General features: G+C 43.7%; 1 protein-coding gene and 1 pseudogene across 3 annotated transcripts in view; one reads left to right on the forward strand and one right to left on the reverse strand.

Moving 5' to 3' along the window:
- ATP8B1 (ATPase phospholipid transporting 8B1) overlaps positions 1 to 27,243 on the forward strand; it is a 107,829-nt gene that overhangs the window by 53,824 nt on the left and 26,762 nt on the right. For all 3 annotated transcript variants that reach the window (XM_039840751.1, XM_039840761.1, XM_039840769.1), the window contains exons 3-13: positions 14,275 to 14,372; positions 15,662 to 15,775; positions 17,072 to 17,170; positions 17,289 to 17,350; positions 19,440 to 19,512; positions 19,618 to 19,688; positions 21,012 to 21,094; positions 21,213 to 21,371; positions 21,542 to 21,630; positions 23,792 to 23,982; positions 26,241 to 26,449. In XM_039840751.1, coding sequence (XP_039696685.1) covers positions 14,275 to 14,372; positions 15,662 to 15,775; positions 17,072 to 17,170; positions 17,289 to 17,350; positions 19,440 to 19,512; positions 19,618 to 19,688; positions 21,012 to 21,094; positions 21,213 to 21,371; positions 21,542 to 21,630; positions 23,792 to 23,982; positions 26,241 to 26,449 — 1,248 coding nt within the window. The remainder of the gene's footprint in view (positions 1 to 14,274; positions 14,373 to 15,661; positions 15,776 to 17,071; positions 17,171 to 17,288; positions 17,351 to 19,439; positions 19,513 to 19,617; positions 19,689 to 21,011; positions 21,095 to 21,212; positions 21,372 to 21,541; positions 21,631 to 23,791; positions 23,983 to 26,240; positions 26,450 to 27,243) is intronic.
- On the reverse strand, positions 6,167 to 6,283 carry LOC120590820 (uncharacterized; annotated as a pseudogene).

Genomic DNA, 27,243 nt, shown 5'->3' on the forward strand with positions numbered 1-27,243 from the left:
TGTGGTCTCTTCTTGTAGCTCATCTGCTCCATGAGGAAGCCAATACTTTTCTCTTTGGACCCCAGATTTGTTGCAGGTTGAAAATGTTCCATCAAGATCCCTCTAATTCCAGCTAAATAACTTTGGTTTCCCACTCACAAAAATCTTCATGAAATTGATCTGCTTCTGACTCTACAGACAAATCTCTCCGCAGTCTCTATTAGAATAATCTCTGGTTTCATCTGGTTTCCCCAAAGTCTCTACCACTGCCAGCCAATCTGTCTTTCCAGGTCTCCCAGAAGTCTGCGTTCCTCATGTCGCTCCCTGCCCCCTTGTCTCTCCTTCCGGGGTTCTGCTTCCTGGTTCATAACCTGGAGGGTTCCCTTCCCCCAACCCCCTCAGTTTTTACCTGTAGGAAAAGTGACAAGGCATGAAATACTATTTATATAATGATGCTCCTGCTCTGGTCAGGTGGTGCCTCTCTTCGTTTCTTCTGGGTTGGGGGGGGTGCTCATTGGGGGGAGTGCACATGTCCACATGGGCCCCTCCCACCACAGTCTCTGAAACCTGCGGGAGGCCATTGGCGTATATCATTAGCCTGTCCTCAGCTTTTCATATCAAATGTGTAGAATTTTTAGACCTTACTAAGGATTTCTGGCTATAATTTTAAGCTATTGAATATTAAGCTTAAGTGCCTTTTGCCTCTAAGTAGAAAGTACTGAAATCATGATAATTGAGCTAAATTAAAATGGAATCACTGCCAGTCTGAACAGGACTATGGCTTCTGTCATAACAAGTCCAGACTGGATATTGGTCGAATGGGGTAGAGATAAAGTAGCCTGACAAGTTAGCAAGGGAGTTCTAGCTGATCGCCCAAAGAGTGAATAACACGTTTCTTCCTCATTCCTTCTCCCTCTGTCCTTCGAAGTTTCATATCACAATCTTGGAATCTCTGTGGATATCTGGTGAGTTGGCAGAGAGTTGACTCAGCGGGGTGAAGGGCGAACTTTGCTGTTGGTGCTTAGTGCCACGCTATCAGATGTGTGGTCGAGGACACAGCAAAGGGACTGGGGCTGGGTGCCCGCAGAAATGACAGAGAAGCACGTAGTGGATGGAAAGCCTCGGCTCTGTTTTTTTCCAACTCTGCCTTCACATTCTGGTGCTCGGGGCTCTTTCCTGGTCGTTCAGTTTGCATGTCGTATTTCTTGTAGATTTCGACCCTCAGAATACAGGCATTGAGGGAGCTCAGGCTTAATCTTGGCTCTTCATAGCCTTTTCCAAGGAAATACTTCTAGAAGAATTTGGTGGTTCTCATGTCTCAAAACCCCTGTCAAATGTCTTTGCCCGGGACTTTTAAAAACATCTCCATCCGCCCTTCACAAACACACCCCGCCGCCCGGTTCCTACTTCTGCCGGGCACCATGTCTCCCCCAACCAATCTGCATCCTCCCCTCCCCTCGCCTTCCCTCCCTACTTCCTCTGCATCCCTCTGTCCCCCTTTCTTAATTTTTTTTTTTAACATATTCTCACTTGGGCATTTTCCCAATGAAGGTCAGTGTCATTCTGACTTTTTAACCATCATCTGTTTATCTGGATATTTTACATGAATGACAATTTCCTTCAAAGAATTCGGTTCTTTAGAGCACTGGAGCCGAGTCACTCCATGTAGTACCATCGGGTTGAGTAACACCAGGGACCATGCCCGGCACAGCAGAGCGGTGCCTAAAAATGTGTCACCCAAGTTCGTTTCTGTGACAATATCATCTTAGTGCAGAAAGTCGGTTTGGTTTTGTTTTTTTTTTAAGATGCCCTCGTCCAACTGAGCTTTAGTGTTAGCGAGTGTTTGGAGAGAAACTGTCGCAAGGACTTTTCAGTCGAAGGACATTTATCGTGTCCTGTGAGGATCGAAAGCAAGAGCAAACGTTCTTCTCCACGGAGAAAGAGAGAAGCCCATGGATTTTACTAGAAGAACTTAGTTTTCTTTGAGCAGAGATTGACAAAAACGCGCGGGAATGTTTTCCGTTCGAAGGGATGAACACCGTCGCTTCCTGATGAACGCACTAGAACAGTATGTCCCGGAGTGTTTTCTGGGAAACACTAGTTCTGCCAGGTGCTCGGGGACACAAAGATTGTGTGGCCCCCTGCAGCCGGAAACTCAGAATTCTTTATCCTCTTGTCGGAGTTTAGGGTTGTCCATTAGCATAAAAGGATCCAAGAGGTTTGGCTTTGAAAAAACCAGTTCAATTTTATTCAGCCACAGGTTCCTTAACTTCCTTGACTCTCGAATGCTGGGGGTTTTGTTTGTTTGTTCGTTTTGCTGTTTCAGCTTTCCATCCCACTGTCCTGGTGCGACTAGGTCAACTCCTTCGGTAATTCTGTGCCAGTCAAGAGCCAGCTTAGAGATGAAGTCCTGGGGAAGAAATAAGTGCTCTGGAGAGGGTTCTGGATTAGTGCAAATTGGCTCTTTCTTCCGAGCCTGGGGATGGAATGAGAAAGCTGTCTCTCCTGCCTCCTTGGCACATGGCTCTATTAAAGAACTCTCCGACCTTCCCACTCCGGCTGGCTTACAGCTGCACTCACAGCTTCCCAATCGTCCGGCAAATTCTTACTCGAATCCTGCATTTCTGCCTCTGGTTGGTGTCTTATTTCCTACTCTCATGGCCGGGCTTCTGGAAACCCATTTCCTCACCTCCACATCCTCCCGTTCCCTCAGGTCCGTCCCCTCCATGGGCTGCCCGGCACTCTACAGGCTTTTTAAAAGGGCACCGAGAACCCTCCTGCCAAGTGCAGTGAGCACTTCATCGATCATCTTCTCCCGACCTCTGTTTGCTCTAAAGTGCCTGACCTTTTAAAAGCCTACCCTTCAGGAAACGTTGACCTCCTTGGCGGGTCATGACACCTCTTGTCCCAACACTCCTGCTTCTCCTTCCTTCTGGCTACTCTTCCTCCCACCCCTAATATGCTCATATTTCCAGTCGTAGTCTGTTCTCACTCTCCAGGCCTTTGTACGGCAGGCTAATTCCATCCAATCTACTTCATGTACCACATCTCTGGGAGGGACCCCGAGACACAGAGTGCGTGGTGGTTAAGGGAGAGGATGGGGGACCGCAGACGGTGGGCTTGGGCCTGGGCTTCACCACTCTCTACCGCCACTCATCATCTCCTCTGCGATCACCAGATCTTGTTCTTGACCCGTCTGCTTCCCTCTGGGGTGCTCAGATTCTCCCAGAGCCCCCAGGCTGAAGTTGTGGTCATTTTTTCCAACGGATCCTCTGTCTCCAAATTCAAGTCCAACGAGTGGATGTAGAGATGGATGGAATAAACAGTTAATTTTCCCAGCAATGAGTCTGCCTACATACTAAGGAAATTTTTGGTGATTTAGTGTCATCCCTGCCTCTACTACCTTATAAGCCTTTCCCATGAGTCCAGCCTTCTCTTCGTTTGCAGACCTGTGGACTTACCACCCTCATGCTTTCCTATGCCCCAGTGATTTTTCAGATAAAACCTCTGACTGGGTCTCAGATAGCGCAGCACACCTGTAGGCAGTCAAGGTATAAGTCTCTTCAGACAGAGAAGGCAGGCAACTATATTTATGGAAAAGTACACCCATACACATATAAAACTATGGGCACAAAGCAAAAGTTCAAAAAAATAACTTCACTCATGCAATGACTTGGGCGTTTAATGGCTTCACCTATGGTTCCCTCGAAAGAGCTGTGACAAAGGATTCTGCCCTGAAGAAGGCATGCCTGAGCCGCCAAGTGAAAGATAAAGAGGAGTTAATTAGGGGAGGTGAGAGGCAGGGGTGTTCAGAATAGGGGGCCGCCTACAGAGGCTCTGTGGCAGGAGGGAAGGTGGCACGTGGAGGAACTGAAACGAAGCTGGGGGAGATGAGAAGATTATGAGAAGAGAGGATTAGCGCGTGCTGCTCACTCACCTCCTTTTCAGCAGCTCTCACAGTGCAATTTAAAACTGAGCGACGGCACGTTGCCCATGTCCTAGCTAAGCTGGTAGTGCTACAGGGGCCCAGAGTCCCATCTGTCCTGTTCTGTGCTTGTGTCAGGACACCAAGCTCTGGGCCTGGCAAGCTGTAGAGGCTTGGTGGGCATTTGTGATGGGATGCATTGGAGTGCTTCAACAGAGGTATGAGTGGGGAACCAGGTGAGTTTTTCAGTGGCCTTCCCTGGTCAGGGGAAGACTTCACAAAGGCGAGGACACCTGGGCTGAGCCTTGAGGAAGTATGAGAAGTAAAGAGACCCCAGTGGTCTCAGGTGCAGGGCATTCCAGCCTGAGGTAGCATGAAGGAAGGCCCCAAGGAGCTGAGGAATTGCAAGTCATTTTTGGAGCCTACATGCTGAGGTAGGGCGGTGGCCATGCTGAAGAGTTTGAATGCCCTCCTAAAGGCCTCAGGGAGCCATGAAAGCCCTTTAGGCTGAAAATAACATGCATGATAAGGTAGCAGTGGCCTCCTCCCTCTACGGCCTCTCCATAGCCATGATGCTCCTCTTAAGCCAGTCTTCATCATGGAAGAGGACTTCATTGCACTTGGAGTCTGATTCCTTCTCTTGGCTGCTCAGGCCCTGAGGATCAAGGGAAAAGGAGGCCCAATGAGTAATTTCTGGCTTAAGCACCTCAGTGGGTATTCCAGGTATCTATTGCTGCATTAAAAAAAAAAAAATCACTCCAAACTTATCGGCGTAAAATGACTATTTCATGATGTTCACGATTCTGAGTCAGGAATTCACACAGGGCACGGGGCTGGCTTGTTTCTGCTCTAGGATGCCTGGGACCTCAGCTACGAAGACTTGAACAGCTGAAGTGACTTGAACCATTGGGGCCTGGAATCATGTGCAAGCTTCTTCACTCCTGTGTCTGGCACCTGAGCTGGATAACACAAAGGCTCAACTGAGTCTTTCGATGGGAACACTCTCTTGTGACTTGGGCTTCTCCCAGCATGGGTCTCGGCTGCATTGGGAGTGTCCGCAGAGGGACTGTCTGGAGAACTGTCATCCCAAGAGGTCAAAGCAGAAGCCAGTTGAGAAATTCAGACAGCAGCACGTGTGCTAGGTTCTCTTGGTTACAAGGGAGTCACAGAGGCCAGCCCTGATTCAAGGAAAGGGAAATTAGATGCCACTTCCTGATGAGGGAGTAAAAAGGTCATGTTGCACGATGGCAGATACTGTCACGGCTGCCTTTGGAAAGTGCTCTCTGCCTCCATGGATAACAGAGATGTTTGTGGGGATGAGTAATAGCAGGGGCGGAAGGCGGGGGTGGATTGGGTTGGGGGAGGAGCCCATTTGTAGGTCAAGGAGAGGGCGGCTGTTTTGAACCTGACTACTTAGGGATATCTATGGGACATCTACTTGTGTTGCTGGCTAGCTGGCAATTAGAGACATAGGACGAAGGGGTAAGAAACGACCAAGAATGGTGCAGCCTTGTCCCTGTAAAGTGACAGAATTTTAAATTCTTAACCACAGGGTAACTGACAGCACTGAGTTTTAGTTCTTGAGACTGCAGTCCTTAGCAAAGGCAGTTGATTGACTTTTGGGTTTTGCTGTTCCATGTATGTTACATACTTTTAGGAAGAGGGGGTGTTCAGTAAGAGCTTTAGGAGAGGAGCCTCTTCAATGAGGACCTGTCCCCACTCCCTCCACAGGCACACACGCACCTCCCACCACACACACACACACACACACACACACACACACACACACACACAGCACTGTCATCAGCACCTGGGCTTCCGGGGTACATACAGGCCCAGTTTGCATACGTTCCCATGCTTGTGAGCTTAGCAAAGACATGTGACTACTGCACATTAGAGCTGACTGGTTGTGATTCTACAGCTTGGAATTGGAGATGATTCACACAAAGGCTTCCATATCATTTATTTTTATGTTTTAAGCTAAATAATACTGTGAACAGATCGCGTGGGGAATGCTAAGCTACTGGAGGAGCAGCTTGTAGGCACATGTGCCTGTGAACAGCTGGTGGGCTAGGTATTCACCCGTCTCCTCATTCGAAGCGGTCCCCAAAGTCCTTTCTTCTTGACTGGGTTGGGTTTTCAAGTACCCTCTGTACTTGAAAATATAAAACTGCATTTTTTTTTTAGGCGGGGCAACCCTTGGTTGACCTCATGGATTGCAAGGACCTTGTCATCTTACAATCCCTTATTTTTTATTTTTTACGCCTACAACACCTGCTTCCTAGGTGATCTCCCATCCAAGTACTAACCAGGCCCAACCCTGCTTAGCTTCCGAGATCAGACAGGATCGGGCTTGTTCAGAGTGGCACAGCCATAAACCAAAACTCCATTTCTTTAAAAGCCTTTTACAACTCAGAATTTTGTTTAGGAGTGTAACAATCATCGGTTGACAGTATTCGAGATGGAATGTTCAATCGTTAAAGTTTAAAGGTGTCATGAACATCGGGACCTAGAGAGGAAGTTCCGTCTCTCGGTGTGACCTCAGTGTGACCGCAGACTGAATGGAACATCAACAAAAAAGCTGTGGCTATAAACCCAGTGAAAGTGCTCTCTTCAGAGAAGAATCTGGAATTAAAGGTGTCAATCTCTAGAGCGCTATGAATAAATTTTATCTTTAAAAAATTTAAAAATTTTTTTTTAATTACAATTGACATTCAATAATATTTAATATTAGCTTCAGGTGAGAAGTTTTTCTGGACTTGAAAAACTGATTAAGCCAGTCCGTCGAAATATATAGATCTGAGGAAATCCATGAAGCGTGCTGAGGAGCTATGAGCTATGTGTTCTGCTCAATTAGATGATTTGGATTTCTGACACATACCTAACATGTGGAAATTCCACTCTACTTAATTTCTTTCTCTAATTAGCCATAGACAGACTGCCTTCTACCACTCCAGCCTTGAGAGTACACAGTAACTGGCGGCTTATAAAATAAAGGGTGTGTGGGGCTAGGGGGTGGTTCCTGTGCTGAGTGATGTGCATCAGGGGCGGGTGTGGCGAGACTGTGCCATCTCTACAGAACTTGCTTTTGAGTAATGCTGTTTATGACCGAACCTGAGTGAGAAGCCCTTGCTTGTGGAGACCTAACGCAGCTGTCGCTTTTCTTACTGCCTGCTTGGAAACCGTGTCTCTAAAGTAGGTTTTTAACGATAGAGTCACCCTAGGAAGACACACCCTCTTGGACTCACTGTAGGTGCTCCATCCTGCTGGTACATCAGAATCGCTTGTGGAGCTTTTAACACTCCAGAGGTGCCTGAGCCCAGCTCCTGAAGATGCTGATAGAGTAGGTCTGGAGTGAGACAAGGGGAGAATTCATATTCTAAAATGAATTCCACCAGTTTCAACCTTACATCAATAGAACAATCCATCTCATGCCCCACCTAGCACACCCGTTGCTCAAAGGATGGTGGTCCACCAGCAAGGATCACCAGAGTGCTCATTAAACGCAGAACCTGCAGCTCTTCCCACAGCATCCAATCAGAATCTGTTAACTAGATCCCCAGGATGCTCAATGACGGCGAGGGGCATTTATTTCAAAAGGCAGTTGAAAACCCAAAGTACTGCTTTGCTCAAACTCTGCAGCACACTGCTTCAGTAACAAAGCATATTGCTGGAGGGTCTGTCAGCCTCAGGTGTGATGGAGGCAGGAGAAAGGCTGAGAAACACCTGTCTTGAACAGTGAGTCACAAAGTTGCCTGCAAATTAGGGTCATCTGGGACCTGTGCTGGGCTCCCCCCAGACTAAAGCAGAAACCCCTAAGGGTGGAGCCCTGTGTATAGATCAGGAAGTGATAAAAAAAATCCCCCTCAGGGATTCCATTAGGATCAAGAGCAGCACATCCCACAGTCGAGGTGCATAGGAATCCATCTGTGATCTTGTGAAAATGCTGGTTCTGGTGCTGGAGGTTGGGGTGCGGCCCGGGATTCTGCATCTTTAACCAGATCTCAGATGATGCAGCTGGTCCACACTTTGTGTAGCAAAGGCCAGGAACAAGGAGTGAAGTTGTATGTTTCTTCTTTTTCCTTTTTTTTCCACAGGCAAATGCAGCATTTGGCCTTTTGCTCGGCTTTCAATCTATCTCTCCTCTATCAACTACCAATACTGAGTTGGGTTTTTTGGTAACGGAGCCAGATGCTACAAACAACAAACAATCCAGCAAGTAGACACGATTACTTCTAGACTCCAACCTGCCCATGGTTAGCGCCTTTCCCATTTTTTCAAAAGCTGTGCAAACTGTCACTTCTGTCCTAAAGGTGCCCGCTTTGAGTTACCTCGTGCTTCATCACTCAAGAAACTCAAGGCCCTCAGTCATCCTTCTCTGCCCCTCACCTGGGGAAGGGGAGCCAACCCATCCAGCCTCTCTGCAGGCCCCTACCATCAGCCATCCCCTCTCTTTCTCTCCTGGCTCCTTCAGCCTCCCCATTCTACAAACACCTGTTCATGAGCCTCTACCTGCCCCTCCCCGCCCTTTAGTCTCTTATCTAGAAGAAACATCTTAATAAGGTCACTGAGGTGATTATCTGATCACCAAATCCCCAGGCACCTTTGTCCCTTCTTACCGGGCACATCTACACTTGCTGCTGTCGCTCGTGCCCTCTCGCTCCGTGACACCAGGTCTCCTGACTCCTCCCTGAGCCTCGCAGACTTTCACGGATGCCTCTTCCTGCTTCCACCACTCAAGCATCTCTGTCCTCTTTCGGCCCGCTGCTCTTCCTCCACCCTCGCTTCCGATGTGATCTATTCACGCTTGTGGTTTCGACTAACATCTGAATATCGGGTACTTTCAAATCTGTATCTCTGGCCTAAACCTCAGCCTGGAACTCAGCCTAGAGTTCCGGATTTATCTCTACAGCTCCTGGATGGACGTTTCCACCCAGATGTCCTATAGGCGTCTTCAGTTCACCAGATCCAAGAAACATTGTGCCCCCCTACACACTAGATGTATTCTTCTCGCATTCTCTAGGTCATCGATGGTGCCTCTGTCCATCCAGCCACCCAAAGTAGTATCCTAGGGTCACTTTTTAATTTTTTTCTCATTTTTTTTTTCTTGCACACATGCAGGCTCATGAGAATCACCCGGAGGGCATGTGAAAACACACTGCTGGCCCACGCCCAGAGTTCCTAATACGCTCAATGCTGGGTGGTGCCTGAGAATTGGCATTTTTTGAAAGTTCTCAGATGATGCATCTGGTCTGGAACCCTCATTTGGAGAACCACTACTACAAACGATCACATTATTGCAGCTGAGCTACATTCTCTCCATCCACACATTTCAGAAACGACGAGTGTGGATAGAGGTAGAGCCTAATCTAGGAAGACTAGAATGCGTGACACGAGGGAGATGAGCTCTATCTACCCTTCCAGGCAGAGTCGATTTGCTAAGTCTCTTATCATATGCTAAGTCTCACCTTCTGTCTTACCCCTTGTGGCCCGTTGGCTATCCTGGGCCCAGGTTAGAGTGGAAGGACCCAACACACATACACCTCAGAGACTGATATGTATCAGTGACCTGAGAAGGGCAGAGCCTTCCTGGCAGCAGGAGTGGAGAGCAGACAAGGCACATTTGTCTTCTTAAAACTCCCACCCCCGACTTGTCACTCTCAGGCCACCTCCAGCTAGAGCCCTTAAAGAGAGCTTGGCTTGGCTCATGGTTAGGCGACGGCTTCTCTTATTCACCTGTTCTGAATTCTTGCCATCATCAGCATCCTGGGCTATCTCCTTCTACCACTACCTTTCTTTATGGTTTATTCTTACCTTCTTTATGATGTATTTCTTTTCATATATTTTTAATTACCGGAAAGTGCATAGGACACAAGCATATAGTTTCACAAATAGTTATTAAGTGAACACGTGTTTAATTGCTGTTACTAATTTCTCAAACGTCTTCCCAGAGATATACACACGCTTGTATGTACGAAGAATACTTATAAACATGTGCCCTTACATACCCATAGATACACATACACACATGCAGGTGTGTGCCCATGCATGCATTCGTACTGTGCATTAATTCTGTGTGTCACAGCTGAAAGCACAGTATGGTGGACACCCTCTGCTTTTGTCACTTAGTGTAATTTGGACATCTTCCCTATCAGTACACACAAAGCTGTCTCCTCTTTTTTGCGGACTGCATAGGCTTTCACTGTATGGATGTTTAGCCAGATGTTCATGGTTGCATTTAGGTTGCTTCTATCTTTCTGATAAATAGGGCTGCGTTGAATAGCCCTGCGATTGTCATTTCACCTGTGCATGAGGACGTACCTGGGGACAAACTTCTAGAAGTGGGATTGCTCAATCATTGTGTATGTATTAAAAAGTGTGAGAAATCTGGCCAAATTCCTCTCTGCATAGACTGAGAGTGCCTCTTTCAACTTAGTGTGTCATCAAATTCTTCACCCTTTGCCAATATTTTGCAACTGTAGGATAAAAATTGGCACCTCACTGAGGCAGTGCACTGCTCTTTTTCAAATGAAAAGATGCACTTGAGTATCTTTTCACTTATTTAAGAGCCATTTGAATTTCCCTGGGTATGACCTGTCTATTCATACCCTTCACTCATTTCTCTCTGGTTGCTTTTTTCTTTCTTTTTGATGTTAAACTTTTGATCTCTTTACTCTACTGGTTTGCTATAGTTTGTTCCAACAATTGCAGCTTTTTGGTTGTTGGTGTGTCTGTAAGCAAGAGTTCAGAACTAGGAATGACAGGATGAGGGGCCAGGCCTAGCTTACTTCCTTCTCCAGATGGAGATGATCAAAGGACTCGGTGACCATCGGAAACCTCTGAACAGCGTGTAGCAATGTTTACATGTTTTAAATACACATTTACCAGATTTGGACATGGTCTTGAGCCACAGCTGGCTGATGTTAAATGTATCTGTGGGACACATGCATTGATGGTTTCCCTAGGCACAACCCTTGGGTAGTTTATTTCTAGCTTTTAACTAAAAGGCCATATGGTGAAGATATATTTTTTGATGGTAAACATATTAGTTATTCCCTTTTTCTTAGTCAATATTTCCATTCTAGAAAATGGGGCAGAATTCCTACTTTTGCTATAAATTAGCCTTATGGTCCAAGTGTCCAGTCAAATTCTCTGTTGCAATTGAATACTTAGTAAATGTTTTATCGATCACACAGACTTCTCCAAGTACTATTTGCTGCCCTTCGTAAAGGCATGTGCTTTAGCACAGCAGTTCTTAAACCATGTTAATAGGTGTCGGTGATTTTTTTTAAGTGCCTGTGGTCACATTAGTTTTGAAAAAAACTGAATTAAATAAGTTTCTTTACTACAGGACTTCTCAGAGCCTTTAACATCTCAGCGGGTCCACTAACTGTCCAAGAAAGGTATACAACATGCTGTCTTTCACAAAAGCAGCACACTGTTTTTACTTTTTTTATGGTCTCTGAGGAGGGGAGGGTTTGCAGGGGAAGTGGAGTCCATCAAAACCTGGTTCACCCACTCGTGCGTGTGTCGCACAGAGATGTTCACCCGGCACGCACACTCGAACACACAGTCAGTGAGGAACCTACTGCTGAGAGGCGCTTCCTCGACGTTTCTTCCCAGTTGATAACATCCTTGTCCCGAGCTTTCACAGCAGCGGCATGCTTATGCCTTCCTGTTAGCAGACCAAGCACAGCCTGACACTGGGTGACAGTAGAAAGACTGACCCCGCTCCTTGTAAGTGACCCTCCCAAGTCAGCTCCCTGACAGAGCAGTTCTCGTGGCGGCTTGGAGCCTAGGTTGCAGATAAAGGCCCAGTCAGTACTGCGAGGTGGATGGGAGAGGCTGGACGTGAGGGCCAGACTGCCAGACTTTGAATTCTGACTGTCCCCACAGTCAGGTCGCTGATCTTCTCTTGCCTCAGTTTCCTCAGCTGTAAAATGGAGATACTGACTACGTGGCATGGTGGCTGGCACATAGTAAGCACTGAACGGATGTTAGCTATATAGCTATATATGGAGAGCAGATGGGCAAAGACGAAACAGGTAGATGGGCGGGGCTGGTGACAGGTTGACTTGGAAATCCACCTCCAGTCTACGGCCATGCCACCTTGAACAATCCCGTCTGATCTCGGAAGCTAAGCAGGGTCAGGCCTGGTTAGTACTTGGATGAGAGACCCCCTAGGAAGAGCAGGTGCTATAGGAGTAAAAAATAAAAAAATAAGGGATTGTAAGCTGACAAAGTCCTTGCAGTCTATGAGGTCAACCAAGGTTTGTCTCACCTAAAATAATAATAATAATAATGATAATAATAATAATAAAATAAAGAAGTCCACTGATTACTTCTAAAAAAAGAAAAAGAAAGAAAGAAAGAAAGAATTCCACCTCCAGTTGTGGACCAACCAGAGATGACAAAAAGAAACCAGTCTGGTGCAGCCCAGGGAGCAGCAGCCACAGCCCCACCACGAAGAATCCTGGGACATCCCACAAAGCAGGGAAGAGCCCATCTCCTGCTATGGAGGTTCTGGGAGAGACCCACTGGATTGGTCCTGCCTCTAGAAATTGCAAAGCCAGCCCTACCACAAAACAGTGGTCCCATGAGGTAGAGAAGTGGCTGTTGTGCTAAAGATGGAAGACACGATGGAGATGACGCAGGGTGGCCAGGGAACTGTGCGATGTCACTGTGCCTGAGTCCCCAGTTTCCAGTCTGGTGACCCCACCTCACACTCACGCTTTTCCGAGCTGGCATGAGGGTACTGCTTTGCCTCAGCCCCTCCTGGCCTTAGTCCCCAAGGCTGTAGCTGAAAGTCACACCAGCAACACCTCCCTCTCCTCATCCCCTCAAAGGTCCCTGAGTGAAGACTAGACTCATATCCCTTAGGGGGATATTCAAGAGAGGGAGGAGGGGCGCGTCAAGATTTGTGGTCAACCAGAAGAAGAAAGTCACATTCTGTACCTAGCAGTTCCATTCCTAAATAGATACCTGGAAAGACTCTTACAAGCTCCAAGAGACAACCACAAGAATGTTTATAGCAAAATAATTTGTAATAGCAACACACTAGAAACACAGCATATATTCAGTGACCAATCTGATAAATCATGGTATATGCATATGATAGGATATTATAAAACAGTGGAAATGAATAGCAGTTATTCACATTCGCATGAATGAAGCTCACATAATGCTGAGGGAGAAAAAAAGGAATTCACAGAAAGTTACACAAGATATAGCTCCAAAACTGGCCTGCACGACAGAGTGTTTGGGGTGCGCGTTTGGTAAACCCGCACAGAAAAAAATGGAGGACGGTGAACACAGCTGTTAGGCATGCGATTGGCTGAAAGGTGGGAAGACGGAAATGTGCTCGTGTGGGGGCGGCACGCAGGAGGCTCCCACAGAGCTGAGAATTGTTCTGTTAAACCAGGAGACAACATCACCTCATAACTGGGGCAAAAACTACCCCACCCCCAGGAGAATTGGGTTGGAAGGAGTTAGTGGGGGGGTGGGGCGTGGCTAGGGAGAAGTGCATAAGAAATATCTGTTGGGTATCTACAGCTACAGAAATGCTGTGGACTTTCTCAAGTTTCCTGGAATTTAGACATGGTGACTGAATGGTGGATGTGACATTAAATACATGAAATGAACTTAAAAAGATGACAGATACTGGAGATCACGATAAAGCAGTGCATAACACTGATCCATCATCAGGACCCAAAAATGTTGGGTCCTTTTTCTTTGATTTATTCATTCACTAAATATTTAATAGGGTAACAAACCGAGTAAATGAGTTTGAAAAAATAATTTATCTGTGACTCGGGGCTCTGGGACTTTTGTTTGAGCCACATTTAAACGAGGATTGCTCTTCTAGAATTCTAATGTTCTTTGAACAGTCGGTCAAGTTACAACATTTTCATTAGTTTGTTAGAACAGATCTAACAAAGTACCACAAACTGTGGGGCTTAAACAGCAGAAATTTCCTGTCCCAACGTTCTGACAGATAGAAGTGTGAGATCAAGGTATAGACAGTGTTCATTCCATCTGAGGGCCGTGAGGGAAGGACCTGTTCCAGGCCTGTCAACTTGGTTTGTAGGTCTTAACCCTGTGACTTCACATCATCTTCCTTCTGTGTATCTCTGTGTCCAAATTTATGTTTTTTTTAGAAGGATTTTAGTCATAATGCATTAGGGCCCACCCTAATGACCTCACTTTAACAATTACATCTGCTGTGCCCTATTTCTAAAGAACGTCATATTCTGAGCTACTGAGTGGGGGTTAGGATTTTATCATATGAATTTGAGAAGGACACAGTTCAACCTATAACAGCATGCTAATTTTCTACTTGATGGACTATTTTTTTTCTTTCTTTTTTAAAGATTGTACATGGCAAGTCAAAGCAAATGATCGAAGCTTCCATGAACAGCCTCATTTTATCAACACAAAGTTCTTTTGTATTAAGGAGAGCAAATATGCGGTAAGTTGATTTTAACTGCGTAAATTATCTTTACTAAAAGCCAGTTTGTTTAATGGCCATCATGCTTACGAGCTTCCTGCGTCACCTGCCTTCTCGATAACCCCTAGAGCCACTGATAATCAGCATTAGGTCTATAGAACGTCATCTCATTAAGTCCGACTACCCTGAAGGTGTGTAGGGATAGCTTGAAACAAAACAAAACAAAATTATGTAGATCGAAAATTTCCCTATGTGTAAAACTCTCTTAAAAAATGTTTTATGAAAAAATATGCGATAATGCCACAGAAGCCTTTTGTCTGAAAGTGACAAAAATTTGAAAGGAATCTCAATAACTTATCTCCCCCTATTCTGCCTGTGATGGATTTGGAAACAATATTTTCACCTCAAAACTGTGTGTTACCTTTGAAATATGAGACAGAACACCTGTTGAATGTGGGCTTAAATGCTGTAACACAGTACCACAAACTGGGTGGTTAAAGACAACAGAATTATATTTTCTTAACAGTTCAAGGGGCCAGAGCACCAAAACGAAGGTGTCGGCAGGGTTGGGTCCTTCTGGAGGATCTGAGGGGCAGTCGTTCCAAGCGCCTGCCCTGGCTTCCGGTGCTGGCCGGCAATTTTGGCGCTCCTTGGCTGTAGAAGCATCACTCTCATCTCTCTCTCTGTTTTCATATGGACTTCTTCCCCCTGTGTGTTTCTCTGTGTCTAATTTTCCTCTTCTTCTAAGGACAGCAGTCACTGGATCAGGGGCCTCCTTAATCTAGTACTATTTCATTGTAACTTCATTACATCTGCAAAGACCTTATTTCCTGATAAGATGACGTTCGCAGGTGTCAGGGTTAGGATGTGAGCGTATCTTTGGAGGGCACGCAGTTCAAGCCACAAGGGCGTCCTCTCTCTTACACAGTAATCTCTATCTCCCCTTTAAGTAAAAGTGTTCCTTTTCCTGCTTTTCCACCCAGTTTGCCATCTCTTTTTGTCCAGTTTTCAAAGAGGTTCTAAGGAGTCAAGGATCTGACGGCAGCGCCCATGTGGCCCATGTGGCCCATTTGGATTTGCCAGGGACTTTCGAGGTGAAATGGCTACATCTCAATACTGTCTCTTGATGTAAGCTCCCAAGGAGTCTTTTTGAGGCCTGGTTAAAATTAAAGTTTAAAAGAAATCTCAATATCTTTCTGACTGACAATTGACATTCTTGGACCATAGGACTTAGTGATTTTTGCGGGTGTGTCTACATCATGACAAATGTGTGGTGTGATTTAAAATAACTTTCTGATTTTTTCCAACAGAGTAATGCAATTAAAACATACAAGTATAATGCGTTTACCTTTCTACCACTGAATTTGTTTGAGCAGTTTAAGAGGGCAGCCAATTTCTATTTCCTGGTCCTTCTTATCTTACAGGTAATGAATGCCCTTTGATATCTTAAATCTGTTTTGAATTATGGTGACTCGATAACATTTAAGTTGTGGATGCATATAATGTGAATAATCTTGAAAGTTTTTGTTTTAACATCGGGGTTCTGCACGCAAGGGAATATGCCTCACACACGAACCTGCTCGGTTGGTGTAAAGTAAACAGGGAAGGCAGCAAATGGAAATGTTTGGTTAAAATTGGTTTCCCCAAAGTGAATAATGTTAAAACCCTCACTTTGTAAAATCATTTGTACCTTAAAATTAAATTTATTGTTTACACTTGCCCTTTATTTTTTTAGATGCCTAATTTCCCCCGAGAATATTATTGATTGTTATTAATATTTTGTCATCTCAATAAATTATTTTTTGTGAACTGGGTTTACATTGGAAAAGGTCTATTTTTTTCTGAGTTTTTTTTTCCCCTTAATTGTGGCAAAAATTCACTTTTCTGGAGAGCATTAATTTTATCTGTTTAGGAACTGTTTTTATAATCAGGGGAACTTTTCTGGACAGCATTAATTTTATCTGTTTAGGAACTGTTTTTATAATCAGGGGAACTCTATACTCTCTAGTTATCACTTGTAACCTCACGTGCAGGTTACAAACATCTCATAGCACGTCCACTTGGTTTTATCAGATTCTTATATTATATGGCCCAATAACCAATAGGATGGTTAGAAGAGATTTTTACAAAACTTGCTTCCCAATCTTTTGTTCCAACTTAAAGACTGTCTTGATGGAAGTGGCGCTTCCTCCAAGGCCAGCCTGTTTCTTGGCTGGACCAATAGTAATGACTTTGAAGAAAGTGCTTTCTTCTATGCTCTCAGAGATGCCCCACCCCAACCACTAGCTTTCAGAGGCAGCCACTGTCAACTACCATCTTTGCCTCCATCGGGGACCCAAGGCTAAGCAACCAGCAGTGTAGAGCCTGCCGTATGCATTCTCTTTCCCCTGACACTCCACGCTGCCCTCCCCCTGTTCATTATGATTTTCACGAAGAATTTGAAGCAATTCTCCCTCAGATGCTACAAAGCCTCCTTGGTATTGAGTTAAGGTCACAATGAGACAATTCCAGGAGCCTCTGTGCTCTATTCCAGGGGGCTAGAAGCTAGAGAGATGGTGAGAAGAAAGGTGGATGCTTAAGGGCCTTTTCTGCAGGCTCTGCAGGGTATAGACTTGGGTGATGATGGAGATCAGACTTCAAATTATCAGTTTTAGAATTAGCAGCTACTTGTGGGTCAGCTATGCCTTCACAGGCACACATGCATGTTTTATTTCTTCCAGACAATCCCTCAGATCACGACCCTGGCATGGTACACCACGCTGGTGCCCTTGCTTTTGGTGCTGGGCATCACGGCCATCAAGGACCTCGTGGACGACGCGGTAAGGACTTCCCACGCAACTTTCTTCCCCTCGGCCGCAAGCTTATTTTTTCAGTTTGGCATTAATACTTTACATTTGGAGGTTATTAAAACAACATTTCCCCATCTCTCTTCTAAAGGCTCGCCATAAAATGGATAACGAAGTCAACAACAGGACGTGTGAAGTTATTAAGGACGGCAGGTACTGTGCCTTCCTTAATTGGTAACCTAGTTACAGGGCTGTAACATGTAAACATGTCTAGAGACATACTTAGAGATAATCATTAGAACTCAGAAGCCTATCAGTGCATTCACCCTTTCACTGGAAGGCCTCTCTTTGTACCCCGTTTGTGACCTGGAGGTTATACCTAAATTAGATTACGGGAGGTGGCCAGTTGAGCTGAGCCATCATCTCTCCTGTGTTTACAAGCTCCTTCAGCCTGGAATGTGCTGCTCCCACCTACCAGCCCCAAACTTCTGCTGTTCAGGGCTTGGCTCAAATGCCTTGACACCTGCCCTGATTCTCCAGCTAAAGTGGTTTCTTCCTTCACTCCACTTTCAGAGGGTTTCTTCTCATCTTTCTTATTATGATCTAAAATCTGGAAGTGTATTAGAATCCGTGTAGCTGTCTCATCTTCTGTGCCGAATGTTTTAGTTTCTCAGAGAGGCTGGCCTGAGTGTTTGTTCTTCTGTCTGCCAGAGCCTCCACCACACAGAGAGAGCTCAAGACCAGTTTCAGTTAATAAAGTCAGCTGTGCCCCAAGTGCCAGCTCACAGACCAGTAATGTGTTGTGTTTTGAGCAAGGGCCTCCAGGCAGAACTACAAAGTCAAGTAGTAAAAATGACTGAAGGCCAATTCAAAGACTTTTTATGGGTCAACACTGAGCAAAATAACCTGATTTATAGCCACACTTTTATTATGTCTAATTCAAATATAGATTATGTCTATCTATAAATATGTTCAGAGGCTTTCTCCCACCCCACAAATAAATGGATTCTGTTCCAAAATTGCCTTTCAAGTCACTTAGAACCACTGTTCTGAAGAGTGGAGGGAGCCATAGCTCACCCCTGGCTATTTAGCCCTCAGACTGGCTAACTACACTGGTAAATAGTGGCTCTGAGTTGCCTTGAATTTGGGAGTTGGGGAGCCCTGGGCAGGGCTGTGGCCGTGGCAGCCTCTGGGGTGGGGTCAAACCTGTGTCAGGACATGAGCATCAATGGGGCAGGGCAGCAGAGGACTCCTTAGGGGAACCGGGACATTGCGGTCTGGTGGAATGTCCTCTAATCCCCACCAAGGGCTGTGACAAGAGATGCGAACTTGGTCACCTATCACTGGAGACCCGCGTGCAAATTGCTAATTCACAGTTTTAGAGATACTAAGATGCAGCCTCACTACAATTCCATTTTTTGCAAGAAAAGCCAAACTTGAAGAAAAAAAATCCTGGGATTAAGAATTGTGTGTTAAATTCTTATAAAATTGGGGGAAACTGGGGTGTAAGCATATATTTAAAACGTATTTTAAATCTCCAGATCTTTTTTTTTAAAATCCATAAATTAATGGAGGACAAACATAGTAGTTGGGTTTCTGCCTCCAAAAACATTAAGTTTATTAGTTGTAGTAGGTTCATAATATCTTTTCTATATATGAAAACTATCAAAACAGACTATTATTTTAAAACTTTTTAAAATGTTGATTTGTTAGACATTTGTATGGGTATTTCCTATGTAATCGAATATTGAAGATAATCATCTTTTCATTTATTTTACACTTTATCAAAATCCTTATTAGACTTATAAAAGTGATACGCACTCATTAAAAAGATCATTTAACCTAGAGAGGAGGCAAATTCCAGGTGGCCCACATGGGAGCCGTAATGTGTCCCTGTCCTGGGACCACCTGGGACCTGCTACTGAGGAAGGAGGTGATGGACCAGAGGGATGAGAGAGGACAGGGGAGGGGGAAGCACAGGCCATGAGCAAAAGCAGAAGGTGGGGGCACGTCCCTCCTGGCCACATGTTTTAAGTAGCCGCCATTAACCCTTCATTACTTGCTGTAGGATGAAGAGAACGTGTTAAATTCGGCACCATCATTACTACTTCTTTCAAAGGATAATACGATTCTCACAGCCACTCAATGTGGTTACATCATTAAACAGCTGAACTTTTAGCGAAAATTTTTCCCGCGATTTACATGTTTTCCCAGAATCTTTGGCTTCCTGAAAGGATAATTCCATATCTCTTGCCAGTAACTTTTGGAAAAACAATAAACTATCTTTATTTTGAATATTTAGATTCAAAATTGCCAAGTGGAAGGAGATTCAAGTTGGAGATGTTATTCGTCTGAAGAAAAATGATTTTATTCCAGTAAGTGAACAAGCTCTGCATCTCTGATTCTTTTTCCCCATCTGACCTGGAGCTTGATTTTGCCTTGGGAGCCTGTGTGTCATGGGTGTGTTTTGTTTCGAACAGGCTGACATCCTGCTGCTGTCCAGCTCTGAACCTAACAGCCTCTGTTATGTCGAAACGGCTGAACTAGACGGGTGAGTGTGTCTTAGGTGGGCCTGGGTTAAAGCTGACCTTGAAGGTGTGTCCATCACACTGAAAGCCTCGCTTTTCAGACGAGAAGCCCTGGGAGCTGGCCTTGCCTCTGCCCTTGCTTTCTGCCCAGCAGTTTCCCTAACAGACCAACTTCTCTCTCTTTTTTTAATTCCATCCGTAAAATGGTGTTCTTGAACCTGTCTTTCCCCACCTTTCAGGGAAGGTAAAAGGATCGGTGGCAGAATGTATGCCTGAGCCCTCTGTAAACTGCTGAGCAGTGTCAGACACGTGAATGACTATTAATATAATCTACTATAGAAAAAAGGAACCGATTTTTAAAGTCTTTTCCAATAGATAATTTTGAATTCTCTCTTTGATTATTATGCTATTGCCTGAGACTCAAGTTCTGTTTTTGACCAGTTTTCAATACATTTATTGAATGCCTACTAGGTTACATTAGCTTTACGTGTTAGTTCCTTTAATAATCTCAACAACTGTACGAGCCAAGTAGTAGTATTACCTCTGCATTCCCCGTGAGGAAACCGAAACACAGAAGGTGAAGTAGCCTGCCCAAGGTCACAGAGTATGTGGCAGAGTTGGGACACTGCTCCCCTGTGCTGGCTCTCAAGGCTTGTGCCTGTAATTTCCACTCTGACATAAACACCTTCCCTCATACCCTAGATATGCGTAAGCTTCTTTATGGAGAGTTGAAATCATTTGAGTAAAACCTACGTCTTCCTTTGTTCTAAAGTCAGTCGTTTGATTGTTGAGCCTTAACTATAAAATAGCTATTATCCCCATGAGTGAGAATAAAGAGTGGGTGGGACATGCCAAGAATTGGGGGTAAGGTTACCACCTCCTTTCTCAGAATTATCTTTCAAAGCCACGGGATCCAGTTATTCACACTGGAAAACAGTACGTTGAAAGAGTCTAGATACTTTCTGTAACACATGTTTTGTAGAATCATCTTAGTGTGATTAAATATTAGATGCTAAATTTTTCAAGGGCAGTTTGATAGTGTAGGCTGGTTGGAGTTAGGTTAGAGGAGGAAGGGAAGTTTCCGGGTGACTCTGTCCAGCAAGAATTACTCAAAATGTCAAACGGTGAAGGGCACCAACTTCCCCCCACCCCGGTTCAGAGTTCTCCAGTTCAGGGGGTTACCTCACCCACGCCTGAAGTTCTAACGTGAGCAGAATTTGAAAATAGAAAAAGCTAGTTATCTAGCTTTTGCTTCCAAGTGTACCTACTGTTATTTTATATAATTTTCTTTATATTCCCTTTTAAGCTCCAAAATTTGTTCATTTAATTCTTCTCTCTCTCTCTAGAGAAACAAATTTAAAGTTCAAAATGGCACTTGAAATCACACACCAATATCTCCAAAGAGAAAATTCATTGGCAACATTTGACGGTTTGTGCAAACACATCTTACTTTGTTTTAAATTGTAGTTGCTTCATCCAGTCCCTATTAATTAAAAACAAAATCTTTCATATATGAGTACTTACATGAATCATATCTTTTTTTAAAGGTTTTATTGAATGTGAAGAACCCAATAACCGGCTAGATAAGTTTACAGGAACGCTATTTTGGAGAAACACCAGTTTTCCTTTGGACGCTGATAAAATTTTGTTACGTGGCTGTGTAATAAGGAACACTGATTTCTGCCATGGATTGGTCATTTTTGCAGGTACTTTCAGAGTTTCTTGGGAAATTGATCTGGTTTGCGCTTTCTTGATATAAAGAAGGGGATTGCTTTTCTGTTCTTTCTCCATCGAAACCAAAGGAAGAATAATTTTACTGACATGCCAGTGAATTGATTTTCCCAATTGCTGATCATACTGAATTTTCCATTTTTAGGTGCTGACACGAAAATAATGAAGAATAGTGGGAAAACCAGATTTAAAAGAACTAAAATTGATTACTTGATGAATTACATGGTTTATACGGTATTTATTTTCTTCTTCCATTGATGAAAAGCTAGATTGCTGTCTTTCGCTCTAATTTTGTTGTATTTTTTCTAATGCAAAGAAATCTTACCTCTGTAAGCCAAGTAAAAAAATGCATGAGGCACTTCAAGATAAGATGGGGGAGAGAGGGTTCTCTCACTTTTTCTCAGAAATGCCACACTTCCAAAAGAAGAATTCCCTTGGGCATGGAAATTCAAGTTGTAGGTTGCCCTAGATTATTTTGATGACTGGAGTGGCCATTTGGAAAACCGGGGAGCCCTAGATAAATTAGGGGGCGTGGTGGGGTTGATTTTACTGCTGTTAGTTTTCCATAGGGGTTGTTCTCTTAAAAGCAAACTTCTTTTTTTCAACATATGCTGTATACATCCAAATATAAGACAAGCCTAAATCTAAGTTGTGTTGAGGGTCCCTAAGACCACCTCCAGGTTTGATGACTCACTCGGCGAATCTCAGAATTCAGTGTATAGCCGTTCTCATTGATATGGCTTATTATGACTTAAAACAAATCAAGATCAGCAAAGTCTAAAGGCTCACGGGGCAAAGTCTAAAGGAAACCAGGCACAAGTTTTCAAGAGTCCTCTCCCAGTTGAGTCGCACACACAGACACACTTAATTCCCCCAGCAATAATTTGCGACAGCCCGTGTGAAATGTTGTCTATACCAAGGGAGCTCATTAGAGACTCAATGCCTGTTTTGTTTTCTTATTAATTTTTCAATTACAGTTGACATTCAATGTTATATTAGTTTCAGGTGTATGGCATAGTGGTTAGACATTTATATAACTTACGAAGTGATTCTCCCAAGAAGTCTAGAACCCACCTGATACCATACACAGTTATTACAATATTATTGACTATATTCCCAATGCTGTACTCTTTATCCCTGTGACTATTTTGTAACTACCAATTTGTACTTCTTAATTTCTTCACCTTTTTCATCCAGCCTCCCAACCCCCCTCCCATCTAATACCTGGAGTTCTACTGGGGTCTGTCTGCTCACGTAGGCTCCGTCTGCCTAGCATGATGAAAATTCCAGATTCCCCAAAGGAATGCAGGTGGCCAGCACAGACCAGATAGTTTTACACAAACAGAAATAATGAGACATTCTTATCAGAGAATAAGAAATAAGGAATCAGGAAAGTGTCCCCAAATCTAAGTTCCCAGATGTCCCAAACCCAAGGACCAACCTTACAAGCAGGCCTTCTGAAGACAGTCGTCTCAGGCCTGCTGTGTTAACTCTTTTCTGCGCATAGGGTGGCCCCAAATAGTAAGCAGTCTTCCAATTTCCTAAAGAGAATTAATTTTTTTTAAGTATTTAGTTCGAATATGTAAACTTTTAGGAAATATATAATAGAATACTTTATACATACATATTTAAAATCATATAAAACTAATATATTAATTTAATAAACAATTTTTTCCCCCTGCTCTCACATTTCCTGAAAACTTTATTTGAATTTTTCACACGCATCTTTGGTGTCATTGTCTTGGCTATGACTAGGACACTCGCAACAAGCCCATTGTTTCTCCTTCTGTACCAATTTGTTTTGAGATATAGCGCTTTTGGAATCCGTGTCCAGAAATTTAAATCTGCCCCTGGAAATTTTTTTACTACCCACAAATACCCAACTTTGGGAATAATTACCCATTTATGGGTGAAATTTCATTGACTTTTTAAAAAATCATTTTCATCAAATGCTATCTATAAGCATCCCATTAAACATCGTTTAAAGTTGTTTTATACTAAGCTAAGGTAACTTAGCTAAGGTATCCCCACAATAACATACTGTTATCCTCAATAACAGTATGCTGTTGTTCAAAGTAAAAATATTGAGAGAATGCTGTGCAGTATGATGGTGTTTAAGGATTTGAATATAAGACATTGTCTTCTCTTCTGGAAGATAATTTTAGAATAAAACCTCACCTCGTATGCAGAATGTAGGATCAATCAATCAATCTTAGAAATCAAATAGACTCAAAGCATTCTTATGGCACTGTTTTTATTTTAAGTATGTTGTTTTTACAGACTACTAAATCATCATAAACATGTAACACACTGAGTTAGGTCAGTTAGTGTCTATGAAACGCATGGGGTGCAAAACCCTTCTTCGGAATGCACATAAACGTTATATGTCTTCTAGATCTTTGTTGTTCTTATCCTGCTTTCTGCTGGTCTTGCCATTGGCCACGCTTACTGGGAAGCTCAAGTTGGCAATTATTCTTGGTACCTCTATGACGGAGAAGACTCTACCCCCTCCTACCGTGGATTCCTAAATTTCTGGGGCTACATTATTGTTCTCAACACCATGGTGCCCATCTCTCTCTATGTCAGGTAAGGCTGTCTTCTCTTTGGACTTTTGCTTTAAGGGAGGAACGCAGGAAGTACATTTTCACAACTTAGCACCTTGATTTCTAGCTATAATTGTTTCAAAGGTCACGAGGAACAAGTAAGAAAAGCACTTTTATTTCAGAATTGGGGGTAATATATGGAAAGGAAATTAGCATTGAGTGTCCGCTCTGTGCCAGGCTCAGCACCGTGCATCTCAGCCTCTTGACAGATAAGGCTATTGGGGTTCAGAGATCGAATGCTACTCACTAGCCACTCGCTTGGTATGATTCCTTCTCTGTGAGCTCTAACACCTAAGCTTCAGAAAGAGCCTGGGAGAGGGTGAAGATTTAGAATGTCATGGAAAAAACTAGTTGTTTCCTTTTCAGGAGGCTTCCTAGCCTCTTATCCACCCCTCACTTATTACCGCCTGCCACACCCATCCATGCCTTGTAAAACCTACTGGGCTTCCTCCCAATGGGAATGCCACGCTCCCTGGCCTCACTCTTTCGGCCTCTCGAAATGTTCTGTTTCTCACCTCAACCTCAGTCGCAACTCACAAGAAGAGTGAGTCATGTCTCTGACAAATGGTAACCTTGTTTCATGATATTCCTTCCTTTTTTTACTTTTTCTTTAATAGCCAAGTTCACTGTCACTGGTCAATTGGATTTTAAATCTTTAGGAGAGGGACTGCACCTTGAAATACACTCAACAGCCAGAGTCTGCTCTTAGATTCAGTAGGTAATAGCCCAGAGGCATACAAGGTCACATACACACTTGTAATTAGAAGCATTTATTTTATTTTAATTTTATTACATGTGCATTTGTTTTCTTATTAATTTTATTACATGTAGTTACTATTGTTCTTTTAACATGAGGTAAAGCCCTGGGGAGCCATCTGTTTACAGTTACTTTAAGAAAAACTGAGCTGAGTTTTACCTTTTCAAGGGAACTTTTACATAGATTATTTTGTCCAATACTATAAATGCATTTTATAAAATAAACTGTGTATGTAGTTTGGGGTTTTAAAAAGTCGTGTCGTGTGACTAACATGATTTCTTTATTTCTCTTGGAAATAAAGGTCTTTTTCGAGAATAAGCCAGATCGGGTCATTCCAGATAGTCTCTCTGCTTTGTTTTCAACCCTACGGTAGCTTTCCATCTCATTCAGAATAAACTCACTGCAGCCACACTGTACCCTGAGACCCAGTGTGATCCGGTGCTCTGCCCTTCTCCAGCCTCCTTGATATTTTCAGTGGTGCCAGTGCCTGCCCCAGGGCCTTTGAACATGCTCTTATCTCTGCCTGGAACATTCTTCCTTCCCTATCTACATCGTTGCTCTTTCGTTTCCTTCGGGTCTCTTCTCAAACGCCACCTCGTCGCCTTGGCCTTTCCTGACCCGTCCTATCTTAGATGTCACTTCCATCCCACGTTGGTCTCTGTTTCTCCTTTCCCTGCTTTGATTTTCCGCAGAGCATTTTCACCACGTGATATATCTTTACTGGTTTATTTGTCTGATTCCAGCAGAAGAGTAACCTCCTTGAGTGGGGATTTTTGTCTGTTTTATTTACTGATGTGTCCCCTGTGCCTAGATTGGTATCTGGCACACAGTAGGCACTAAGGAACTATTTATGGGAGGAGGGAAGATGGAGTTATTTTTCCATCTGTTTGACTTGTTATAAGACATCCTTTGTCCACTTAACACTTGCTGGATATATAAAGTTTCCTTACAATTGAGATGTATTTAATCACTTAGAATTTTAAAACCGAGATGATCCCCTTAGAATTTCTTATTTTGGATATTCTGTAACCTTATAAGAACTTAGGGAAAAAATTATGCTTTTTTTTCCACAACATAGAATCATGATTTAAGGGTTATTTGCCCAAAGTCCTTTTTCTTACTCTAGTGGACGCTCACTCCCTTTGCCCTACAATTGGGACAAAGGTTAACATTGCCATTCCAGTTGTCCCAGGGTGTGATGGGAAATGAGAGAAAGAGAGTTGAATTGCCACACCATGCAGTGCCCTCTGCAGTGCCAGTGTTTATAATGGGGCCCTATGGCTGCGGCTGGATGTGCTCAGGAGTAACTAGCTTTAGGGTGCTTTGACCCTAAAGCTAAAGAAAGATGTATTTGATCAGGAGAACCCAGAGGCTGTGTCTTTGCAGACAAGCAGTTCAGTCCTGTACACACAAGTGAGGATAAGACACACTACCTGCCACTTGTATCCGAGAACTCCACTGAAAGTCATCTTTTGTCTTGCTAGTGTGGAAGTGATCCGTCTTGGACAGAGTTACTTCATAAACTGGGACCTGCAGATGTACTATCCTGAGAAGGACACGCCCGCAAAGGCGAGAACCACCACGCTGAATGAGCAGCTTGGGCAGATCCATTACATTTTCTCTGATAAGACAGGGACGCTCACACAAAATATCATGACCTTTAAAAAGTGCTGCATCAACGGGCAAATATACGGTGAGTGGAAGCCACTACGCGGTCCCTGGACATGTATGACCTGAGTCGCTAGTGTCAATCCCAGTGCAGAGCCCTGTGGTCATTCTGGGCTGAGTCCTGAAGCAGTGTCACTGGCATCACTGGGAACACACGCCGGGAAAGGTCAGCAGTCAGAAATAGGCACACATTCCTCAAAAAATTAAACTTAAAATTACCATGTGATCCAACAGTTCTACTTCTAGGCATATACCCAAAGGAATGGAAAGCATGGATGCAGATCTTTGCACACCCATGCGCGTAGGGGCAGTAGTCACAATAGCTAAAGTGTGGAAGCAAGCCATGTGTCAATCAGTGGATGAAAGGATAAAAAAAAATGTGCTACATCTATACAATGGAATATCATTTAGTCTTAAAGCGGAAGGGAATTCTGACACATGCTACAACATGGGTGAACCTTGTGGACATTACGCTCAGTGAAATGAACTAGTCACAAAAGCACAAGTACTCTTTGATTCCACTTACATGAACTATCTAGAACAGTCAGATTTAGAGAGGTAGAAGGCAGAATGATGGTTGCCAGGGCTGGGGAGAGAGGGAGTGGGAAGTTACTGTTTAATGAGTGCTGAGTTTCAATTTTAGCAGATAAAGAGCTGTGCAGATGGGTGTGGTGCTGGTCGTACAACAGCATGATTGCCATTTAATGGCACTGAACTGTCCACTTAAAAAAAGCTAAGATGAAAATAGCCTATTGTTAAAAATAGTAATCGTATGACACCACATTTTCATAAATTTATTTGTCTTTTTAATTAATTGGA

The sequence above is a fragment of the Pteropus medius genome, unplaced genomic scaffold (assembly GCF_902729225.1).
Source record: "Pteropus medius unplaced genomic scaffold, Ma_sr-lr_union100, whole genome shotgun sequence".
Taxonomy (NCBI): domain Eukaryota; kingdom Metazoa; phylum Chordata; class Mammalia; order Chiroptera; family Pteropodidae; genus Pteropus; species Pteropus medius.